The sequence below is a fragment of the Drosophila miranda genome, chromosome XR (assembly GCF_003369915.1).
Source record: "Drosophila miranda strain MSH22 chromosome XR, D.miranda_PacBio2.1, whole genome shotgun sequence".
In the NCBI taxonomy this organism is placed as follows: Eukaryota; Metazoa; Arthropoda; class Insecta; order Diptera; family Drosophilidae; genus Drosophila; species Drosophila miranda.
The window spans coordinates 32,084,993-32,110,168 of record NC_046674.1 but is presented as its reverse complement, the minus strand read 5'-3'; the positions used below and the strand labels follow the sequence as shown (position 1 = coordinate 32,110,168).

Here is a 25,176-nt window from a genome sequence, read left to right as displayed (position 1 = left end):
TCGTTGCATGTGTAATTTGCTGAATTTTTAATTATGACACAGAGCAACACGAAACAAGAGGCAGATAGTCAGACCCAGCCAGGAGTCGGATATGTGCCTGTGTTTTTGTCTGTTAGTGGATTGCAGGTTAATCTGTCGCGTTGCATGTTGCAGTTGCCAGTTGCCAGTTGCCGGTTGCCGGTTGCCTGTTGCAAGTTTTCTAACTGTCAAGCGGGTCTGCAAAGCCGCTCTAAGCCCGTCGCCGCTCCCAAATGGCAAATCAATGTGAGGACCAGCTGCGACGGGACTGGTGGGGTGGTGTCGTGGTCGTGGTCGTGGTCCTGTGGTCCAAAGCATGGACTGATGGCGTGGGAAAAGGGCTTGACAGATGCGTATATAGGACTTGATGTGACATGGAATGCATTAGGACGGGAAGAGCTCTGAGCCCTTGGCCATGTTTGAAATTGTTACTGCGAATTTAGAGCTTATGCAGCCGTCATACTCGCCCATGTGCCAGCTCTGTGGGATGGGCCACCCACGAATACAGTGGCGGGTCGGGGAGTACGTTAGTTAGCGCCTAAGAGCCTGCGGGTGGACGTGCTTCCTAGAAGGCCTCACGCTAAATCAGATGCGAATTTGTGTCTCAATTGATAATTATCCTATCTCTTAACAATGCAAAGCGCCTTACGCAGCTGGGCAGCCTTTTTGTAGCTCGGAAAAGGAGTTAGTGGAGAAGCACAGACAGGTTTCCTCTCTAAACTTCGGTCTGAAAGTTACTCCCGAGCTCGCGAGGGGAAATGCTGAAGATCAAAATGCAGTTTGAATCCCACGGAGGAGGGTCAGCCCAGCTTTGGCGCGTATCTCTGCTTAACTGTCTCCCTGAGCGCTACTTGCCCCGCGATGACCAGCGTTGCTTCGTCCAAGATGGTCCTAAATGCGCCTGGAAAACAGCTCCTCACGCTTGCGGCTTCCGCGCCCTCTGCGACTGGATCGTGGACCCTCCAACCTGCACGCTGCCATTTCGACGATTTTCCGGCTTGAAACGAGGACAACCTCCGTTTCCTGAGCCGCCAGCTCTAGTCCCGCAACAGACAGCCACGCCTCAACGGCTTGGATCGGCGAATCCAACCAAATTGATGTTGTCTAGCCACCCTGTCATACATGGTGCTCTGGAGCAGGGGTCCCAGAACAGACAGAACGGAGCCTTGAGGGACTCCGTATGACCTGGAACCCAGACTCGTGTAGAGGTGTAAAGGTGTAAAGATGCGAAGGTGCGAAGGTGCAAAGGTAAGTAGCACTGTATTTAACAGGCAGCCAGATAGCAGATGTTGTATGCGCCCAGCACTTCGAGTTCTCTGGACGCAAAATGTGTGCGTCAGACAAGGATGCTGGCTGACATTGAATTGGCATTGACAATAAAGGAGGCGTCAGTGACGTCAATGGTTTCTCTGGATTTTTTTGGCTGCTGCTGCTGCTGTCAGTGCCAGTGCGCTTCAAATTGGCATTTGCGCAGGTTGGGTCGACTGCCGCCATAGCCGCATGTATGTCGATCAAATCCGGCAACACAGGGGCGAAACCATTCGAAAAACCATGCCCCGAAACAGCGCAATCCACAAGTGGAGGGTGTTGCTGTCTCTGTCGCCGCAGTCTTTCTATACCCGATACTCAAAATGAGTATATGTCACTGCTACAAAAATATTTCAAAACTTCGCCCGACTGGTCGACTTCCGCCCCCACAAAGGACGAAAATCTGTGGCATCCACATTTTCAAAGATACGATAAAACCAAAAACGCGGAATCGTAGAGGATGACTATATGTTCTAGAATGTAAAATCTCAACCAGATCGTATAATTATTATAGCCAGAATCAAGAAAACAATTTCATTCTTTCTCGCTCTGTCTCTCTCTAACACACAGGTTTCATGGTCGGTTTTGCCAATTGCAAAATATGAGTTCAAGGATCTCAGAACCTATAAGAGCCAGAGCAACCAAATTTGGTATCCACACTCCTGTGATATCGGACCTTGACCCTTTCATGTCCAAATTTTGCCACACCCCCTTCCGCCCCCGCAAAGGACGAAAATCTGGGGCATCCACAAATCTCAGCGACTATAAAGGCTAGAGTAACCAAATTTGGTATCCGCACTTCTGTTAGATCTCACTATAAAACGTATATCTCAGAATTTCGCCCCACCCCCTTCCGCCCCCACAAAGAACGAAAATCTGTTGCATCCACAATATTGCAGATTCGAGAAAACTAAAAACGCAGAATCATAGATAACGACCATATCTATCAGATTGCTGAATCTGGATCAGATCAGATAATTTTATAGCCAAAAGGAACAAATCAATTTGCAGTGGCTACGCAGCGCCCGACGTCACGCTCAGACTGATTTTCTGTCTCTCTCGCACGCACTCTTTGTCGTGTCGTTTAATATTAGCGGCGTCTGCCGGAGGAGAGCCATACTGACTTAGTATCGGGTATAACTGTAGAGTTGCGGTGTCCACAGCAACTCACAACGTTCAACCTCGTTTTTTTTGTGTATGGTGTTCATGGTGTTCACATGCCACAAGCCATATCGTGGCCTGCACGGGGGTGTCTTTCGGCTAGGGCTCGTCGGATGGGTTCATCTTTCAGTTGATTCTAGCTAGTCACATACATGGGCTCCCAGTGCTAACCCGGCCGTCGCAACCCCAGTTTGCCCACCCAACCATGTTACCTCTGATCTTTTCTTATGCCCTTCTATGTAGGTTCCTCTGCCAATACCCCGTTCATTTTATTATTATTATTATTATTATTATTATTATTATTATTATTATTATTATTGTTATTACTTCAGCTGCAGCATATTTCCAATGCATCAAATCATGCTTTCCAACTGGTACTATTAAGCCTCTTCAGGTCGCTGATCAGAAAGGCATATTGTATATGTGAATGATGATGTATGTACACACATGTATACGATATCAGCTGATAACGCTGCACGTTGGTTTTACCGCAATGGCCTACAAATTGTTTTAAAAGGACACCTTTGAATTAATGAATTGTCCATTCGTTGCTGCTTTCGAACTTTCGTAACATTCTTTTTCTCAATACTTTCACTCTGAAAATGATTGGAATTATTGCACTCTAACCGTTATGAGATTTACACTGATGCACGGCACTTTCAAAGAGTGTTTTCAGTACCTATCGAACATGCACGTGCTGGAGTTTACTCGTTCTCGTATGTACCAGCACAGAACTGACCTTGCCCAATTCAAAGGCATAGATCGAATGATCTGGAGCCTGGAGCCTAAGAATTGGTCTTCTCTTTGCACAAGGGCTAGATAGCACTCTCATAAAACGCTCACTCTACAGTTGTTTTGTCAGGTACGGGTCGTCAAACCCCTTGGACCAACGCTTGAGGAACGCTAAAAGACCCTTAGCTTTATTTACTGTTGCGGCTATATGGCTGTTCAGACACATCTTATGATCAATTAGGTCTCCGAGGTCATTTGAACTCGAATCTCGATCCAGGACTTGATTACCTAGAAAATGTCACAAGTTTGCATTTAGAAAGGTTCAGAAAAAGAACATTAGATAGTTCACTTAGATCCAGTTGAAGGCTGGGGTTCCAGTACCAATCAGAGCAAGGCAGACACATTAGTGTAGTGGAGTATGTTATAACTTGAGGAAGGTCATTCACAAATAAAACAAACAGAAGCGGGCCCAGGTGACTTCCCTGTGGCACTCGTAAAGTAACATTAACGATATTGGACAACACCTTAGAAAACAAAATACGTTGAGTACGGTTAGAGGGATAGGATTAGAGTTTGAAGATTCTTTGGTAACCCTAATAAAGGGAGCTTGTGAATTAGCAGAGTCAAATGCCCTTTTTCATATCTGCCCACTTGATGCCCCTTTCGTCCTTGATGCTTGCCCTCTGAAAGTGATTTCTGGCTCGTTTTCTTGAGCATTTATCCGCAAGCTTTTTCCGAATATGGAAATACATGAGTAGCGATTTGATGTCTGTAATTGGATGCGCTTCTTCCTGGTTGCGAATATTGACCCTTGAACATCAGTTCAAAAAAAGAGATTAAAGTATTAATCCTCTGCCATTCACGGATTTATTCAATTATGGTGAGACGCGCTGCATTTGGAACTTTTTTGAGAATTTTTGAAGAGTATGCCGCCGGACCCAAAGCAGGAATAAGAAAAATATTATTATATAATCTGTAATCTGTGGCTAACCAATCTCTATCCCGTCGTCCCGTCATCGGCTCATTTCATTTTTATACCCGATACTCAAAATGAGTATTGGGGTATATTAGATTTGTGGTAAAAGTGGATGTGTGTAACGTCCAGAAGGAATCGTTTCCGACCCCATAAAGTATATATATTCTTGATCAGCATCAATAGCCGAGTCGATCGAGCCATGTCTGTCTGTCCGTCTGTCCGTCCGTCCGTCCGTCCGTCCGTCCGTCCCCTTCAGCGCCTAGTGCTCAAAGACTATAAGAGCTAGAGCAACGTTGTTTTTTATCCAGACTTCTGTGATATGTCACTGCTACAAAAATATTTCAAAACTTCGCCCCGCCCACTTCCGCCCCCACAAAGGACGAAAATCTGTGGCATCCACAATTTTAAAGATAAGATAAAACCAAAAACGCAGAATCGTAGAGGATGACTATATGTTATAAAGTTCTAAAATCTCAACCATATCGTATAATTATTATAGCCATAATCAAGAAAGCAATTTCATTCTTTCTCGCTCTGTCTCTCTCTAACACACAGGTTTCATGGTCGGTTTTGCCAATTGCAAAATATGAGTTCAAGGATCTCAGAACCTATAAGAGCCAGAGCAACCAAATTTGGTATCCACACTCCTGTGATATCGGACCTTGACCGTTTCGTGTCCAAATTTCGCCACACCCCCTTCCGCCCCCGCAAAGGACGAAAATCTGGGGCATCCACAAATCTCAGAGACTATTAAAGCTAGAGTAACCAAATTTGGTATCCGCACTTCTGTTAGATCTCACTATAAAACGTATATCTCAGAATTTCGCCCCACCCTTTTCCGCCCCCACAAAGGACGAAAATCTGTTGCATCCACAATATTGCACATTCGAGAAAACTAAAAACGCAGAATCATAGATAATGACCATATCTATCAGATTGCTGAATCTGGATCAGATCAGATCATTTTTATAGCCAAAAGGAACAAATCAATTTCCACTGGCTACGCAGCGCCCGACGTCACGCTCAGACTGATTTTCTGTCTCTCTCGCACGCACTCCTTGTCGTGTCGTTTAATATTAGCGGCGTCTGCCGGAGGAGAGCCATACTGACTTAGTATCGGGTATAACTGTAGAGTTGCGGTGTCCGCAGCAACTCACAACGTTCCCCCTCGTTTGTTGTAAATTATGTAGTTTCAGGCCTTGTAAATTGCCTAAATATTAGTATTTTATATGCATACATACGATAGATGTCTTTAGAGCATTTCAGGGCATTTCTGGGCGGATTTTTCCAGGGAAGTTTTTTCCATACCATTTTCCAACTCATTTTTTCCCAGGGATCGGTCATACTTTTGTTAAGATATGAAAAAAGGTATGATTTCTGAGGGGGAAAATGATTGATACGGAAATATGTACAGTGTACGGTGTACAGTGTACACCCCCATTCTGCTCCCAGCCACACACTCTTTGAGGCAGCTGCTTCCGGCTCTGTCGTCTCTGTCTCTCATCGCCGGCATACATGCAGACTCTCTATAATATTAAACGAAAAGTATTGGGTTCCCCCTGACTGACTAGGATCTCATTTGTGAGGTGCATTCCTTATTCGAGCATGAATCCGCAAATGAATACAGTCTCGTAGATACATACATATGTACATATGTTGGTTCATTGTAAGGCTCGCCGTAGGATTAAATGTTTTCGAAAAAAACTCTAGGGATTGGATGCTCAGGACTAGTTGTGCCCTTGGCCTGTTTCCCTCTTAGTTTCCATGAATATATGCACATATGTATATGCTATTCACATTTACTCGATGTATATTTATGCGCTATACATATTCTTAAACTTTCTCGTAGGATATGCTTGTACTGGTACATTTGTAAGCCTTAAATTTGACTGTTGAGTAGAGAAACTTTTGACCCATTTTTCAAGTTTACTGCCTGCCTGCCTGCCTGCCTGCCTGCCTGCCTGAACGCCTGCCCGCCCACCCTTCTCTTGGACCTGTCACTGGGCCTTAAGCATGATTTACATGACTGCCACAACAAAAACTTTTAATGGCTGAACAGAAGCAGAAGCAGAAGCCGGCCCTGGCGCCGACGCCGAAGCCGAAGCCGAAGCCGAAGCCAACGATGACAACAGAAATTCCAAGTAAAAGGTCACTAGATCTGGAATCATTAGGGCTTTTTGGCTCGAGTTACCTGATTTGGAATATATACAATGTACATGCAGTACCTTAAGGATTTTTGCAGCAAAGCCTGCTTTTATGGGCAGAACTTAGTTTTGTAAAAGGTGCTCACTACACTACCAGATAGTGATAGTTGTACTGGATTTGATCGACACTTTTCGATCATGGATAGGGTGTAGGGTAGAGTATACGCACTAGATGTGTGTTAGATGTATGTAACAGGCAGATGAAACCGTTTCGGAGCCAAATATGGCCATGTCCGTCTGTTCGCAGACTGATACAATTTCCCCTTTCTACCAGATTGCAGAATACGAATCAGATCGGATATTTATTTTAGCCGTAATGAAAAAACACAATTCCCTTTTTCTCGCGGTCCCTCCCTCTCTCTCTAACAGAATGGGCGCTGCGGAAAGCACTTTCTTTGTGATTGAATGGAACGAGTACAGACAGATTAGACGGAAGGCTCTCTCCTTTCAAGGTTTCCAGCATTTCGATGAAGTGCACGATCACGGATGCTCCTATTTGAACTATCATTCAAGTATCGCAAAACTACTTCAAAATGAAAAGAAACGAAGGGGGACGCTGTGATTATATATAATTCATATATAATTCAATATAATTCATATAATATTCAGTCTCGACCGAAGAGAAAGATGGACGGAAGGAGGCGGGTAAGTAGGTAGCGGTGTGGATACGCGAGACTCAAGTTCTTCTGTTTTGATTTATTTGATTTGCATTTTTGCTTCATTCGAAAAGGTCTTCAGGTCGAAGAGGGCGTTTCCGAGAGTGTTTCGCCCAATGGGCGCCCAATGGCCGTTTGTGTCTCCGTCACACGGCACAGCCCGCTGGCAGGCAGTACCCTCGCCCCACAGCAATTCTTTGATTTACTTGGCAAAACTTTTTCCCCGTCCCGCCATCACGATGAAATATACCACGGCAGCCAAGTCGAGGGTTTGACGACAGACTTTTCAAGCAGTCCGCATTTCAAAAATGGGGTACAATCTTGAAATGTAGTTGTGCTAAAATTATAAGTAAATAAATATTTTTGCGAACCAAAATTATTATGAGAAAGTTGCATATTTACGATGACCGGAAGACCCAAGCAACAGAAGCAACATTTCCCCGTTCTGCCCTGGGCATCGCAAGCAGCTTCTTGGCATTCTCTGGTGTGGTGTGGTGCACTGTGGTCTGCTCTGGTCTGGCCTGGTCTCGTTGCGGAAGAGAATGGAAGGGTCTTACATACATGACGTACATACTTGCGAGGCATACCCACCCAACCACGTTCGTAGTTACGAGTACACTCACACTCACACTCCCACTCCCACTCCCACTCGTACTTCATCTCCCACTCGACGGCAAATGGAAGTTTTCAGATTTCTCCTTTTGCTCGGAAAAATTTGCTGGAAAGGACAAACTTGGCTTTGACTTTCGGTTTTCGTAACTTACCAAAAATGGGCAAAAAATAAAAGAAATATTTTCAGTCAGCAATTTTAAAGAATAAGGGAGGCGACACTTGAAATACACTTCTAACAGTGCGACATCACAGGAGTCTGGATAAAACATTTTGTTTCTCCTATAGCTCTTATAGTTTCTGAGTTCTAGGCTCTCTGGTGACGGACAGACAGACATGGCTACATCGACTAGGCTATTGTTGCTGATCAAGAATAGATAGACTTTATGGGGTCGGAAATGCTGCCCCTTTTCCCCACAAATCTAATATACACCGGTATAAAAATGGTATCAGCCCCCATGACCATCCCAATAATCTGCATCGCTGTGGGTTGGCTGATTAATGTTAGTGTTAGCTGTGTGTAGGAGTCTACATATGTACATATGTCCATACATATGTACGATTAGTCATATTTTAATCCTTAAATCAATAATATTATTGCATTATTGCAAACAATTTTCCCTTTGGTCGTACATGATTAGTACATGGAAGGAATATAAGTATTTCCCATAAATATCTGAATGATCCACAGCCAATCTCGTGTGATCTGTGCCGCAGAATTTGAGCTTGTTGTTCTCAATCTCAAAATACTTTGATATTTCAGAACTTATGTGAATACATACATATATTGAAATGAACATTTAAATTTAAGCTTTTAGTGCACTCAGCTTTAATCCAGTTCTAGTTCTGTACGTACACTTTTTATCCTCTTGCCCTGTTTCAAGTTTTATTTTCGCCTCGGGTCTGGCCACGCATCCTTCTTCCTTCCTTCACCTGCGCTGGCTGGTGGGAGAAAGATATTGTACGTATTATCGCCCAGCAAGCGGAAAATGGAAAGCGAGAGTGTATCGATGGGAATCGAAGTGCAGAAGGCGGAGCTGGAAACGGAACTGGAAACGGAGACGTGAGTGCTTCCACAGCTGAAAAGGAAAAAATTCAGAGCAATTTAGGAACTGATTTAGACAGCTTCTGGAAAACATGTTCTGCCTCTAACAGTAAAAGCAACAGCATCACCCGGAAGGAGTCGACATACAAGGCACTGCGGCAGTTGCTCTACCATCAGGGCACTGTGGGGTATCATGAGGGCGGAATCGATAAGTCGATAACTTGGCAGCTGGCGGTAATTGGCAGTTGTTTCTCGATTGATTCGCATTCGCGGCCGATGCAGCAGTTCTGGGCGACCTCTGAAGGATAAACGGAGGACTTGTCCTAGCCAAGTAGAAGGAGAGCCGTCGACTGCCCCACCGCAGAGGAATGGAATGAATATACATATTCAGGATCGGCGCTTTAAGCTGTGTCTGCAAGCTAGTCTTAGCGGCGTATGGCGTCAGACTTAGCTAACTTTGCTGCAAAGATAGAGATTAGTGTGGTTATCCGCATCTCTCTAGTCACGTCTCCCAGCTATTACTCGACGAGCTGAGGCACTATTTAAGACAGAAGGATGTTTTCCGAAACGCACAGCCACTTAGAATAGCAAACCCGGTCTTGAAGAGTGTAGCCATCGATTATCGCTGCCGCTGCTCTGCCACCAGCTCTCGCTCTTCTTGTCCCTTGATATGCCTATCGCCGCTGTCGAGAGCCATTCGATGCATGGGCTTCCATGATTTTTATACCCGATACTCAAAATGAGTATTGGGGTATATTAGATTTGTGGTAAAAGTGGATGTGTGTAACGTCCAGAAGGAATCGTTTCCGACCCCATAAAGTATATATATTCTGGATCAGCATCAATAGCCGAGTCGATTGAGCCCTGTCCGTCTGTCCGTCTGTCCGTCTGTCCGTCCGTCCGTCCGTCCGTCCGTCCGTCCGTCCGTCCGTCCGTCTGTCCGTCCCCTTCAGCGCCTAGTGCTCAAAGACTATAAGATCTCGAGCAACGATGTTTTAGATCAAGACTTCTGTGATATGTCACTGCTACAAAAATATTTCAAAACTTCGCCCCGCCCACTTCCGCCCCCACAAAGGACGAAAATCTGTGGCATCTACATTTTTAAAGATACAAGAAAACCAAAAACACAGAATCGTAGAGAATGACCATATCTTTTAGACTGCAGAATCTGAATTGGATCGTATAATTATTATAGCCAGAATCAAGAAAACAATTTCATTCTTTATCGCTCCGTTACACCCCCTTCCGCCCCCGCAAAGGATGCAAATCTGGGGATATTCACAAATCTCAGAGACTATTAAGGCTAGAGTAACCAAATTTAGTATCCGCACTCCTGTTAGATCTCACTATAAAACGTATATCTCAAAATTTCGCCCCACCCCCTTCCGCCCCCACAAAGGACGAAATTCTGTGGCATCCACAATTTTGAAGATACGAGAATCATAGATAATGATTATATCTATCAGGTTGCTGAATCTGGATCAGATCGGATCATTTTTATAGCCAAACGGAACAAATCAATTTGCAGTGGCTACGCAGCGCCCGACGTCACGCTCAGACTGATTTTCTGTCTCTCTCGCACGCACTCTTTGTCGTGTCGTTTAATATTAGCGGCGTCTGACGGAGGAGAGCCATACTGACTAAGTATCGGGTATAACTGTAGAGTTGCGGTGTCCGCTGCAACTCACAACGTTCCCCCTCGTTTTTTAATATCATTATAGTATGAATATAGTAGTATAACCATAGTTTTGTTAATAGCTTCGTACTTGGAAGAATTTGGTGAAAATCTGTGTAGCGATTTTATTAAAATAATATTACAGTAGTGCATAATATTTATTTTTTTCCTGAGTTTTCACATACCATACCAAATACCAGTGGGAACCAATTTCTCGAGTTTTTTTTGCTAAGGATTGCGACGCTTTGACCGATGATAAAAATATGGGGAGTATTCAGTTGTAAATTTTCAAAGATACTGTTAGGTGCTTTGATTTATTGTAAATTCTAAACAATACAAAATAAAAATTGTATTTATGCCAAAAAACTAAGTTTTTTCCCATAGTGCACAGTCTGTCCAATGAATAGATTAAAAAGGATATTTGTACACACTGACCCTGACCCTGACCGTCGCAATAGTAAAGGCTGGCAATGAAGCTACATATGTGTGATGGCGTGGCGTGGCTAAGATTAATCGATAGATAGTATCTACCTACAAGTGTACATACATATGTCTTACATCTTAGCTTTCCATAGAGAGGACCGCCGAGACGAACATAAAAAGCCAGTAAACTTAATAAAAACACATAAATTTATTGAAACATAGCTAACTGATTTTCATGAACTTTTATTGTATTGAAATCAGCGAAAGTTAATCTAGAGATTTTTGTTTGTTGCTAATTTTATACGTTGTTTTCCTCTCTTATGACCTCCAATCTCACTGTTACAAGTTTATTTTACAATTTTTCCACGCCTCTTTTCGCGCCCACAAAAGACGAAAATCTGTGCCATCCATCATTTCGAAGATACGAGATAACCAAAAACGCAGAATCGTAGAGAATGACCTTATCTGACCATTCGGAATCTGGATCAGATCGGATTGCAAAAGGGAACAAATCAATTCGCCACGGGCCTTTTCTCTCTCTTTCTTTCTCCCGCACTCTTCGTCGTACAATGTGCCGAAAAGGATGTGATCACTCAATGTGATCACTTCACGAGGCATCAAGAAATCGGAAAAGTCTGCCACTGCTGCTATTTGCGCGCTGCTGTGCCTGCTCCCTGGCAGTCCTCCTCTGGCGGCAGGGCGTCGTCCTAGCTAATTTAAACGTGAATATTGAATTATTCGAGCGAGGCAGAAGAGTCGAGCCTGGAATTATTTAATACTGTCTGTCTGTCTAAATGACACCCGCACAGACAATGTGAGCCATCTGGGTACCTTGTCCATTGCCAGCATACATATGCGCAATGCAGAACCAAATTTAGATGGGGCGCTAAATGCAACACTTAAAACTTTGTACATATACATATACTGCGCATATACATACATACATCTTTATCTGTTTCTATTCTCCATTCCTTGACAGCATTCCTGCGCTGCAAGCAGTAGTAAAGGATCCAAATTCTTGTTACGGAAGCGTAAATCGAAGAAGACAGCAGCACCAGCGACACCGAATGACGGATCAAAAACTGCCGCAAACGGTGGCACAAACGGTGAGTATGCTTTGTCTGGCATTGCCATTCGAGTATATCTCTAGAAGTGCTAAAGCCCAACCGTTAGTATTGAAATACAATTTGAACTCCCCTAATACAAATATGTGGGACAAAACTACATTGAGAGTAACTTGAACTTATTGCTAATTATTTCTAGACAGTGCCACGCCCTATGCTATAAAAAATAGCTAACAAAACTTAAATGCGATTTGCCATTTTGAAAAATGAGTTGCCACGCCCATGGACGATTTTAAAAACCTTCCTCTTGATATTATAAACTCGGGTTACCTTTCAGTCAAGGTGATTAGGGGCGGTATTAAATAGTTTGATTCGCTAGTTGTGCTTTTTTATGTAAGTGCTTGTGGTTAACATCATACGCATACATACACACCTGAGTACTCGAGAGCATGTTAAAACCGAAGGCAGGTCTTTAATAAAGAGTGTACAAAGTAAGAGCCTGCCCTGTGGTTCTGCAGAAGTAGCCTTCCGGAGGGTTTTCAAAGGCTTTTACGACAAAGAGAGTCAGAGCACTCTAGCTAAGATAACAAAGGGCTGAAAATGGCGTTCGACGGCAAGCCGAATAGGTACGGCTGAGCAGAGTAGCTTTCTTGAGAATAGGATGTTTGGAAAAATTGGGCAAAGAGATCGGCGATCGCTTGATCACTATCTGCCGACGTATTACGAAATGAAAGCGAGGATGGGTGTGCGGACGTTCTACGCTTTCTTCGAGCGACACTTCGAAAGTAGGCTGGTGGACGTCTTCAGGTAAACAACACTATGATAGGATCAGATACAAAGCACAGAGCAAGCAAGCTTCCACAGTATGCCATCATTAAATGGTGAGGTTGTAGGGCTGGTGACTGTCATTCCCGGAGCGATTTCCGCTTTTTCTGGACAAGTTTTTCTGGTCAATTGTTGAATTCATTCTCGTGGTTATCATCAGCTACTGACTCATTATCCAACGCTGGGCTAAGATCAATATGTATAGTGAGCTTCCGCATTTGTATACCCGATACTCAAAATGAGTATTGGGGTATGTTAGACTTGTGGTGAAAGTGGATGTGTGTAACGTGCAGAAGGAAGCGTTTCCGACCCCACAAAGTATATATATTCTTGATCCGCATCAATAGCCGAATCGGCAGTAAGTTAAAAGTAGATTAGTTAACTTTGAATACATTTTGATGTCCAGACAAAAATTTCCATGTGTAGCTTAATTTCTCTTCTGTTGGCCTTCTTGGGTGGAAAAATATGGTATGGCATAATTGTAGCGATTAGCTTGGGACTCACATTCATTCCGCGAATGTAGCTGTATATAGGAATGCCTCTGTTTAGCTTTCGTGTTTTTCGGGCCTTATTCTGCCCTACTAAGCTGTGCGTTGTTGGCGCTCGCAGTTCTCAGTCGTGATTCTCTCCCAGTCGTTTTTCCTGTGCGACTGCAGAGCATTGGACACGGCGATGTTGTTGCTGAGAAAGTACTTAGACTTGGTAGCCTGATACCAGATAATGTCCAACATGTCTACAACTGGTACAACCGATACAACCGATACAAGTTACACACATGTATATATTCGCATATATTCCCATAGACTAATTCTCTCTCTAAATATGTACTTCTGCCTCGCTTTCCAGCTGGCACCGCCACGCAGCCTTCAATTAAGTGCGTGCTCGTCGGAGACGGAGCTGTGGGCAAAACTAACTTGATACTGTCATATCTGGAGAACAGTTTTAATCCAGAGCACATCCCAACGGCCTCAGATATTTATAAAGGTAAGTTTTCGCCTATCTTAAAGGTGCCGGGTCTCTGAGTGAGGAAAGGGAGACCGGTGCTGACTGCACTTTTCAACAGGTTTATTCGCCCCCCCGCATTGATTAGTATGGGTGAGTCAAGGATCTTCTAGCTGGCGAGCCGAGCGCCCGCCCTGCTGCCTGCCACTCGTCTTTCTTGGCTTGCTTTTGGATTGGTTTTGGCTGGGCTGGCTGGCGCGTATATGAATTTTTCATTTTGTTGAAAATCAATTTGTGAACTCTTTCCTAGGTTTTCAGTGTGAGAGATGTGCACAGCTGAGCGAAGTAGGCAAGAAGGATGTTCAGCTGCTGCCGGCTGTGGGTGTGGGTGTGGGCCAGCCTCCTCGGGAACCGTCTTTTGACTTTCACTGCTTCCGCATTGTGAGACTCGTACATTGTATATATGCGTGCCCTTGTGTGCTTGTGTGTGCCCGAGCGTGCGTGTGTGTGTAAGTGTATTAGATTATTAAAGCTGCTATGTGTGCGTGGGGCTATTCACTGATTTTAATGAACAGAAAATTGAAATTTTCGGCATTTCAACTGAAGGACAGCGTGAAAAAAGTTGCCTTTGTCCTGGCTGGCGGCTGAATTCCCTTCTGCCGCCGCTGATGCCGCTTTTGGCAGCCAACAACAGTGTTGGCCAAAATTAATAACTCCCGAACGAAACAAAATTTCTTTATGTAGTTTTTTGTATTGGATTTATATAATCAATGAGAAGTGGATTTAAGAAAAAAAAATGGGTGTGGCACCTCCCTTTTTTTAATAATGCATATTTAAATTATTAGTCAAGTATTGAGCATATTTTTAGCATTTTTATTAAAAAACGAAGGGGAACGTTGTGAGTTGCTGCGGACACCGCAACTCTACAGTTATACCCGATACTAAGTCAGTATGGCTCTCCTCCGGCAGACGCCGCTAATATTAAACGACACGACAAAGAGTGCGTGCGAGAGAGACAGAAAATCAGTCTGAGCGTGACGTCGGGCGCTGCTTAGCCACTGCAAATTGATTTGATCCTTTTGGCTATAAAAATAATCCGATCTGATCCAGATTCAGCAATCTGATAGATATGGTCATTATCTATGATTCTGCGATTCAATATTGTGGATGCCACAGACTTTCGTCCTTTGTGGGTGCGGAAGGGGGTGGGGCGAAATTTTGAGATATACGTTTTATAGTGAGATCTAACAGAAGTGCGGATACCAAATTTGGGTACTCTAGCCCTATAGGTCTCTGAGATTTGTGAATATCCCCAGATTTTCATCCTTTGCGGGGGCGGAAGGGGGTGTGGCGAAATTTTGAAAGAAACTCGTCTCGGTCCGATATATTAGGAGTGTGGATACCAAATTTGGTTGCTCTAGCTCTTATAGTCTTTGAGCACTAGGCGCTGAAGGGGACGGACGGACAGGGCTCAATCGACTCGGCTATTGATGCTGATCCAGAATATATATACTTTATGGGGTCGGAAACGATTCTTTATGGACTTTACACACATCCATTTTCACCACAAATCTAATATACCCCAATACTCATTTTGAGTATCGGGTATAATAAAGGCGTTGCACGCCTAAAAGAAAAAAAAAAAATGTTGATTTAAATAAAAATAAAATTGTTTGAATGTTTCCGTAAATTATAGCTGAGATCCTTGTCTAGAAGCAGGGCTAACTCCTCGTTAGGTGAGATAGGTGCGGCTTTCCGACTGGGTCCTGTACAGCCTTAAGAACTAATTTAGCATTCTCTGGGCATAAAGATAAAAGTATTGAAATAAATGCGCGATCGTATTTGCCTCGTTTTCGTGCGGCCATGCTTGCCGCTTGAATCAATAAATTGATGTTTCCTCCCTCTGATACAACAAGATCTGCAGCCTGCCTTCTTTGTGATCTGAGACCTTTTTTGGTATATAACAATACAGGGCGTCCCACTAACTATAAGGCTTGTGGCCAATCCACTTATTTTGACCGGCATTTGTTCCGTTATGTTGCCAAAAAATAACAAATTTTCTTGCTGGTATCTTCAAAAGCTTTATTAATTTCATAAGATATGTCGCCTGAAGAGCCATTTTCAAATAATTGATAATTTTACCCTTCTCTGAATTCCATACGGCAAACAACTCTGCATTTTCGAATTTGAGGTTATGATCTATTAATGCAAATTTCAAGAATTGTGGTGAAAAAGTGGCATTTCTTACTATATACATATCAACAAGAATTCATTAATCTACGACACCCAAAAGGTTTCAGGGTGGGACTAGGTAGGACTCACTTTGTACACCTTTTCAAAAATTAGTTTTCATTACAAGTTGGCACATGTTGAAGGCCTCACTTTAACCTTCAATTACGAAGACATCACAACTACTAGATACAGTTAAAAACTCAAAACACGTAATAAGAACCCGACTGATTAAGATTAATCAAAAAAATTTAATCAGGTCTTGGCGTTTTTCAATTTTTGAGAGATTTAAAATGGTTATTAATATGGCAGGTTTTAGTTTTGACTTTTAAAAATTTGGTTTTGGCCAACAGAAGTGGTCGTTCGGACCATAGTGGAGTGGTCCGTCCACTCTGGCTGTTGTCCTTTCATCCCATCTCTGAAGTTTGATGCTAATAAAATGGTACATGAATTGCGCTTGCTTGGTCTTTTGTTTGGGGAAAATTAATAAACTTGCAGGAGCGATAAAGAATCAACAGATTCTTTATTTTCATGCAGAGAACAATTTTCGCGTTTTAGAAACAATGTGGAAGCCAAGTGTGAAGTTGCATTGTCGTCTTAGGCTCCAATTAGTTGTGGGTCACATTTTTAGAACGCCGCTCTCTCCATTCAGCCTCCCCAAAATTGATTTGCCTGCTTTTGCCATGTTCTCACATGGCATGACATTGTAAAGTGCCCTCGTATTTGGGCAGATTCAACTAAACTATTTCTGCAGCCTCAACTTTCTTTTATTTGAAGACAATTTCACATCAGTTGTGGGACGTGTGGCAACAACAGATTTCTCCACAAAATGGACTTCTACAGCTATAAAACCAACCGTTTTCAGTCAATTGTGAAGGGAAAAAGAACAGACAAACAGACAGACGGACAAAGGAAGAGAGGAAGATCGTCTCAGACTCAATTGGGCGTGAATAGTGCTGAGTCAGAAGCTTTTTCGGGCGTTGGATCTGGGGAAAGACCCTGAGGGGCCTACTGACTTTTGAGCCCATAATTACAGAGCTGCTCCCTTTCCATGGACACAGCCCCTCAGACATGGATCCAGTGACATCCAAGAAACCGCCAGCGATACTTTTCCTTTTGTCCAGGTCTGCTCCTCTTTTTTCTTTCTTCTTTTAGCTCGTTTTTTTTTCTTACCCTTGCAGAGGGTATTGAAATGAGGACACGACAACGCAAGGAGGTACTCCAAGCATTTCAGCACTTACGAATATGTGTATTATTATTCATATCCATGTGTATATTCTTGATCCATAGTAGTGATGTCTAGGTGATCTTGGTGACTAGAATAGCTAGAGCCATTACGAGCATTACTTTACTTTGCTCTGGCAAGAGATATCGAATGCGACCGGCTAACTATTCCAGCCATTGAAGGTAACAGAAAAGAAGTACTCGTATTGCTTTACTGCCATACCTTTCACGGCAAGCAGTATTCTACACTAAATTCGGATGTTTTCTGTATATTCGGCCATCGGGTATCTGCTAGTCTGAATCTCGACTACGGAGTTCTTAGTCCTAGCACTTGCCGCTCTCGCTACTAGCCACTCTATTATCCCCTCTTTGTTTGAGATGGCCTTCGCGAAATGCGATTTTCAGCTGAGATGGCAAACAATTCTCCTTTGTGGCAGTGGCTCAGTGCCTCAGTGAACGAGCGAGCAAGTGAGTGAGTGGGTAACGAGAAAACAGCATTCAATGCTTTGTGTGTGTTGTGAGGGTGCTCCGGCATTGATTTTCACTTTTACTTTTTGAAAATTATTTCACCTCGCGAAGGGGTGTTACGATTGGTGGCAGGACTTCAGCTACAAAGTACAAAGGAAAGAGAAGACGGATAGGACGGAACAGGACAGGACGGGACGGGACGGGACACAGCACAGCACAGCACAGCACAGCACAGCACAGCACAGCACTGCAAAGCAATCCCCATCAACATCAAGTCAAGTCGGGCGGAATAGGATGGAATGCTAAGGTTCGGTTCAGTTTGGTTCGGGTCGGTTCAGCTTGGTAATGGGAGTAGCCGTGGCAACCCGAAATGTATTCATGAGTTTTATGCGGCGCACAAATTAAATCTATTTTACATGAGCCCCAGTGTCATGGGTCTGGCGACCGGTGCTGCCTGGTGCTGCCTGATGTTCCTCCTGCTGCATGCAACATGCAGGATGCTGCTGAAAAAATCCCAGCGCAAGCCAGTCATCCAGCTTTATTTACACAGAGCAAGCAGTTGGAGGAGCTTTCAGCGACAGCAGTGGTAGTGGAGCAGCGTTGCAATGAATAAAAGGCTGCCATGATTATCTTTTAGATAGGACGAGGTCAAATTTTCCCGTCGGGGCGTGCCAAAACAATCCGAAACCACCACTCTCCACTCTCGCCACTCTTGCCACTCTTCAAACATACGTACTCGTACATACAAAATATGTATGTATGTACATACATATGTATGTACCAGCCCCCCGCTCAACTCATTTTCGCTAACGCTTAATCATGAATGTTCGTCCTACACATGAACGGTTGGAGGTAATCTCCAAATTTTTATGTTTTTCCCACCTGCTTATACACCCAAGACGCGACAGGCCCAGGCCACTCCCCCACTTGGTCAGAGGGATGGGTTGGCAAATGGCGTCGGAAGAAATTTGATCTGGAAGAATTTCTGCTGTGGTCTGCTTAAATCGGATTCTGTTCAAAATTACGGAAGCTTCGATAAAAACAACGCAAAACATGACCCTAAAAACTTTTTCGGATTTTTCGAAATTCTTTTCCGTTTTTATGTAAAATTGTTACAAAGTAGGAGTCGTTTTGCTAAAATTTTGTAAATATTGAAAATGATCTTCAGATTTTTGGAAGTACCAATCAATGCATTGACTGGGAAAAAATGCTCTCCAAATGGGGGGGAATCGGGGAGTTTTCGCCAAGAGGTCTCACTATGATAGAGCTGGCACGACATCGACCAGGACAACACTTTTGTAATACCCGATACTCAAAATTAGAATAGGATGTCCTTCCGTCCGTCTTGTGTGACGCCTACTCATTCTTTCTCTTTCTCTCTCACACGCACTCTTCGTAGTGCAATGTGTGCATTATTCATATTTAAATTGAAATAATTTTTTTAATTCTGCTACTGTCAACAAAAAATAAATCGAACATAAAAAAATATTTATGCTAAATAAAAATAAAAAAATTTAAAAAAAATAAAAAAATATATAAAAAATGTCCAACAAAATCCTTTGATTATTCCACCATTAAGCAACAATTGACTGTTTTTTGCCCACTGCGCATCGGTCCAAGACAGGGAGGAAGTCTTGACCAAAGCAGACCGGCTCCAGCTTGCACCAGCGGGACATGGTCCCAATGCGGCGCTGATTGACGCTTAAATTAATCCTGGTGCTTGGCACCGTGAGGAAAAGCCAATACATCAGGTGCTCACGTTAAAAGCACCGACTTTAATACGTCTGTACCCTTTGAGTATAGAAAAGTACTAGTGTGCAAAATGCATAGCAGTTCTCCGGAAAGTAAATTTACTCTAAAGAATATTTTTTTTACTTTAAGCAACGAGTATTCAGACATTTATAAATGAGTTAGCGAAGTAAAGGGTACTTTGGTTCTTTTTGTGATGCCAGTGGGAATTGTGCCGGCCCACAGTTCGAGCTGTCATTGTTTATACTCCTACATACTCGTACATATGTATGTACATACTTACTGTACGTATGCCACCGTGTTATTCCATGTGCGGCTGGAATACACTACTATGGTACTCGTACGAGTCAGTGCAGAGCATTTTGAGAGTCGAATTTTTCACTAAGAGCGAGCATTTGTAGTTTACCTAGCACCCATTGTTTGTTTTATTCACAGAGACCTCCGCAACAGTAAGCTCTGTCTAGAATTACAGGTAGCCCAGAGTCAATATTTTTGTTCAATACTGAGGACAAGGCATTGAAGATGCGAACTGTCCGCGGCTGCAACCTATATTAAGATCCCGTTTTGAGAATGGAAGGTGTGGCTGTGCACCATTACCGCTGAACTCTCGCCTTGAGTCGCGCCAAGAGTTACAAATGATTACAATTACAAGATAATCTTCAATCGTACTTAATGGGATTTATACTCGCAATTAAATCTTCATCTGATATATTAGTTGGTTCTGTGCTGGCAAACAGCCGTATGCTCCAAGGAGCTACTTAATATCTATACCAAAGCTAGGGAACAAAGGACATATCAGAGCCATAGAGGCATAGAGGCATAGAGGCACAGAGGCACAAAGGAGGTTGGGGGCAAATGAATTGGCAAATTTCTGGCATTTCCAATACTGATCTGTGTGTGTGTGTGCTGCGGGCGTGCGTGCGTGCATGCGAGCCTGCGTTTGGGGCAAAGAGCCACCTTGTGCGCGTCCGACCGTCTAAAATGGTATCCCAAAAATGTGCACTTCCGTGAAGGGTCAAAGGATGGATACGGACAGCCTTGGCCGAGCATAAGCATTTTAAAATAAATTAAATTCCAAACAGCAAAATTCAATCGGAGAGTTCGGGCAGAGGGGCAGCGGGCAGCGGGCAACGTTGCTGCCTGACGAGCAATTTACATATTTTGCAATTAAATTGAACCAGCAATGCGACTGAAACCCAACCAAACCAAACCGAAGTGGGCTCACACACTGATTGATTCATTTGGCAAATAAACAGGGAACAAAGCAGAAACAAATACGAATGCAGTGGTCTGCAGTGGACAGTTTGACCAGGCTCTGCTGACTTCTGCTCCCGTTGCTGGTGTAGAGTTTTTAGTGACAAAGAGCAATGATACGCAATGATACGCAATCATACGCAATGATACTCGCATTTGGTGAATCCAATGGAAATATGTAAATGTATATTTAATTGAAAGAGGTGTTCCATAGTGTATGTTATGCAAATCGCAGCGTATATTTTATTGATGCTGAGCAATATATTTAATTTAACACCTTGCTGTTGTTCAAAACCACACTCATTGTCTCCCTCTAGCCGATGTCAATGTGAACGAAAGTCCGGTGCACTTGACCCTCTGTGATACCGCCGGTCAGGACACGTTAGATCCGTTGCGCGAGCTTTGCTACCCGGACAGCGACGTCTTTCTGCTATGCTTTTCAGTAGTCAAGCCGGAAACGTTTCGGGCCATAAAATCGAAGTGGGCACCGAAGTTCGCCAAGGCCAAGGCGGCCCTGATTCTCGTGGGAACCCAAGCCGATCTACGCGGAAATCAGAGTGTCCTGAACAAACTTCAGGTGAGGTGTACTGCAGCTTTTTTCGGTTTTGATTTATTTTGTTATTCCGGTGTCGGTACCGGTGCTGTCCGTGTCTGAAGCAGAGCTTCTAGGTGTTTCATCATAATTTATCTGCCGCTCTGCGACTCAAATATTTATGAAAATCTTGTTTGATGTAATCTGATTCGAGCTAACGTTTTTTCCCCCTTTTTCTCGTCCTCCCTTTTAATTCCGCTTTGCAGACAAACGGTGAGAAAGCCATTTCATATGCAGACGCCTGGGATTTGGCAACAACAATTGGTGCAAAATACATTGAAACTTCGTCAGCCACACAGGTGAGTCCATCTCTCGCCATTTCCTGGGAAGCGGGCCAGAGAGGCACGTAAAAAGAACTTTGAAGAGGGGACTGGAGAGGAGAAAACATCATATAATACGAGTATACAGCCAAAAGACAGAAAAGTCATTGCTCTGGTTCTGGGTCCAACAACGACTCCATTGCGGCTCTCTCGTTTAAACACTTAAAAAATATGTCTTAATCAAATCGTGGAGTGTTTGAGCTAGCGGATACCCACTTTTCAATGAAGAGAACATAATAAAGGCGAGCAGTCTTTTTTGCGGTTCTGGGTTTCTGGGGTTCTGGGGTTTTCTAGCGACAAATAATCCCTCAAAGATCAAATGAAACATCCCAAAGATGTTGAAGCACTTACTCGTACTAGTATCGGGGATGGATCTGCGCTATGCGAGATTCGCAGGGTGTCATCCCTTTGAGTTGCCTCGTAACGTTGAGCGACCACATGCACACACCTAAACAATTATAACAATTGTGCGGTTTTCGGTGCGCGGAAAGAGCAGGGGGAGAGCTGTGATAAGAGAAAATTATATATGCGTGCTATATGGGGTCGGAAACGCTTCCTTCGGGCCCGGTATAAAAAGGCTCTGGTGACACCTTTGTTTGCCCCAGCACTTCCGAATGAATGACTTTGCCCACTGTCACTGCCCGCCGGACCTGGCAGCAGTGCATTGCACTCTTTGGCAAAGAATCTTTACATATTTCCCTAATGGTGGCAACACTTGGTTGCCCACACTTCGGGGGACTGACTCCGCACCGCTCACACCTCAAGAGCTGGCAAAGATGAATCGAACGCAAGAAATAATACGACATCTGCTATCAGATGTTGGCGATGATGATAATGATAATGATAATGTGGACCGCGACAGTTTCTTGCGAAAGAAAATAGATTGAAGATAAGACATATACTCGCATATGGGCATTTCCGTGGAAATGGCAATCGAGGACAACAAATTAAAAGTCAATAAAATCACATTTCCATATACTCTTGTCCCAATATTATTTTCCAAATTTTAATAATTCTAAACTCGACTTATTTAACCAATTGGTGTATAATTTTATTAACTCTTATCTGAAAACCTATTAAAATATGGTTAGCAGAAGATCACTTTTTCGGTACTTTTCCGTATATTTATAGTCATGTTTTCCTTTACTATTTTCTTCTAGAAGAGGGTTTATCCCTGATGAAAGGTTTTCCTCAAAGACTCTCTTAAAAGCCAATTAAGTAGTTTGTTAAGAAAATATGGAGTGATTTGTGGGAGAATGTTAGGTGATAAAGTAAACGAATGGCAAATCGTACGTTCGCGACCGGTACCTAATTCATATTTGAAAAACACCAGTACAGATAATTTATCGTGTTAATGCTCGGCAGAAACATACATTAATCCTCTTTTAAAATAAATTAACTTCTTTGGAATATTCAGTTCCGATTAAGCTAAAGTCGACTTCTATTCCGCGTACGTTCGCGACCACATGGTTATAGCTATCATTATGAAATCTAAAAAGTGGATGAAGCACATCGATGAAGCCCATCGAATCGACTAAAAGAACTAAAAGAACTACTTAAAAAAAAAACACACCACAAAAAAAAACCCATAATTAATTAAAAGCCCCAAAGCTATAAAAAAAGTCGGTTTGGTTCGAAGCGTACATATGCTGTTTGGTAAAGTAATTAAAAGCTATAAAACGATGGTATCAAGGTGGTTGGGATCACATTATGATGATCACCTTTACATGTGGACTATATGTAGACAAAGGAAGACTGCAAAGAAACTTAGACCATTTTTTAAACACGTTCATTAGTAACAATCAGAATTTATTGCAATAAAGAAAGCTCAAAAATTAAAAAGAACCTTACAAAATTACCATTTTTATATCCCGAGAGAGCAATAAAATTTTGTATGCAGAGGAGGGCTGCGCTCTTCTACGGATCCACTTCTCCTTGGTTTGGCTTGAGCCAGTTGATTCTACAGACAGTTCACGTCAACGCCCTAATAGAGCTATCAGAGGACTTGTCTGTGCATAAGACGATACGAAATGTACTTCTGAAGGCAGGAAATTTCAAGTGGCAGTTCTAACTATGTTCAACGTACTTAGGAGTATTCGAAAGCTTAATGAGAGACTTGGTATGGATTTTCATAACCGTTGTCATCTAAAAAATTGCCACAAAATCTCAAAATCATAACCAGACATTTTATTATTTGTATATGCTTTATTATTAATTTGTCCTCTTTCACAGGAGAAAGTCAAGGATGTGTTCGATACGGCCATTTGGGAGGGTCTTGTGCCCACCACGCTGCCGCCCACGCCTTCCTTTTGGCGAAAATTGTTCTGTTTGGCCTGAAAAAAGTAGATGGATTGAACACAGGATTGCTTGAAAGCTCTGCAGAGGAATACATTATTTTTATTTTTCCGCTAATACATAGGAGTAGTATATTATATACATATTAATAGTTATTTATAATTAGCATTATCTATCGTTTTTCGTTTAGCAGTGCTCTTTATGTTTTGAATGCACACAGACTGATCTACAAATAAATAAAAATTTATATGGAATATAAAATGAAATTTATTAAAAATCGTTGGACTTGGTAAAGTTATTGACTACATATGTATTTTTTAAAACTGAAACTCAGCTAATTTAACCAATTGGCATATAATTTTATTATCTTTGATTTGAAAACGTATTAAAATATTGTAAGCAGAAGATCACTTTTCCGGTACTTTTCCATATATTTATAGTCATGTTTTCCTTTACTATTTTCTTCTATTAGAAAGATGATTCCTGATAAAAGGTTTTCCCCAAAAGTCTCTTAAAAGCCAACTAAGTTGTTTGTTAAGAAAATATGGAGTGCTTTATGAGAGAATGTGAGGTGATAAAGTAAAAAAACACATGGAAAAATCGTACTTTCGCGACCATTACTTAATTCAATTTTCAAAACACCAGTAGAGATAATTTCTTGTGTAAATCATCAGCGGAAACCTACATTAATCCTCTTTTAAAATAAGTTAACTGCTTTAGATTAGATTAGGTTAAGCCAAAGTCAGCTTCTATTTCGCGTACGTTCTGTGGTAGTAAACATAGGACTAACAAAATTCTATCGAATCGACTAAAAAAAACCTGGGGAAAATATTTGTTTTCTATCTTTTTAGTCAATCAAAACATACGAACGTATCCGCGGAAATGCCCATTTATCATTTCATCCATTTAAGCATTCAAATTATAAGAATACATTAGAAATTTTGTATACTTAAAGTCACATAAAACGTTAAAAATGACAGAAATCCTCTAAGCTCGTATTTTTATGCACTTTTTGATCGAAAACATTAAAGTCCAGATAGGAATGGACGTTCTGTGCCCGGCTTATGAACCTTTCAGTATACCCGTAATTTGGTTGCCTAATGCCATAGGTGCCAGCAAAAATAATAATAAATACAGGGGTTGTATGTACAGTCCGAAGGGTAGGATGGCAGGGGGACAAACTGACGAACGCCACAAGAGCAAAATCAACAAAAACAACATTAGCGCTCCGGTGAAGTTTCGACTCTCGACTCCGTAAAGCAAACAGAGCCGCAGCACGCACACACACTCACACGCGCATGCAACAGCATCTGAAGGAAAAGTTGGAGGCAAACTGGTGGCATAACTTGTGAAGTTCCCATACCAAACACAAGCAGGGAGCAGGGGTACATGGAATACAGGTTTCCC

The 25,176-nt window shown here is 42.6% G+C and overlaps 1 protein-coding gene across 5 annotated transcripts in view; it reads left to right on the top strand.

Moving 5' to 3' along the window:
* LOC108163424 overlaps nt 1-24,752 on the top strand; it is a 50,190-nt gene extending 25,438 nt beyond the window's left edge. The window contains exons 3-7 of one of the 5 annotated variants that reach the window (XM_017298733.2): nt 11,787-11,913; nt 13,543-13,680; nt 20,880-21,139; nt 21,361-21,453; nt 23,707-23,910. In XM_017298733.2, the coding sequence (XP_017154222.2) occupies nt 11,787-11,913; nt 13,543-13,680; nt 20,880-21,139; nt 21,361-21,453; nt 23,707-23,811 (723 nt within the window). In that variant the 3' untranslated portion in view covers nt 23,812-23,910. Of the gene's footprint in view, nt 1-11,786; nt 11,914-13,542; nt 13,681-20,879; nt 21,140-21,360; nt 21,454-23,706 lie in introns of those variants that run through there. The other 4 variants (XM_033386405.1, XM_033386406.1, XR_004471296.1 and 1 more) reach the window with 4 other exon arrangements.
* Nucleotides 24,753-25,176: the final 424 nt, after the last annotated feature.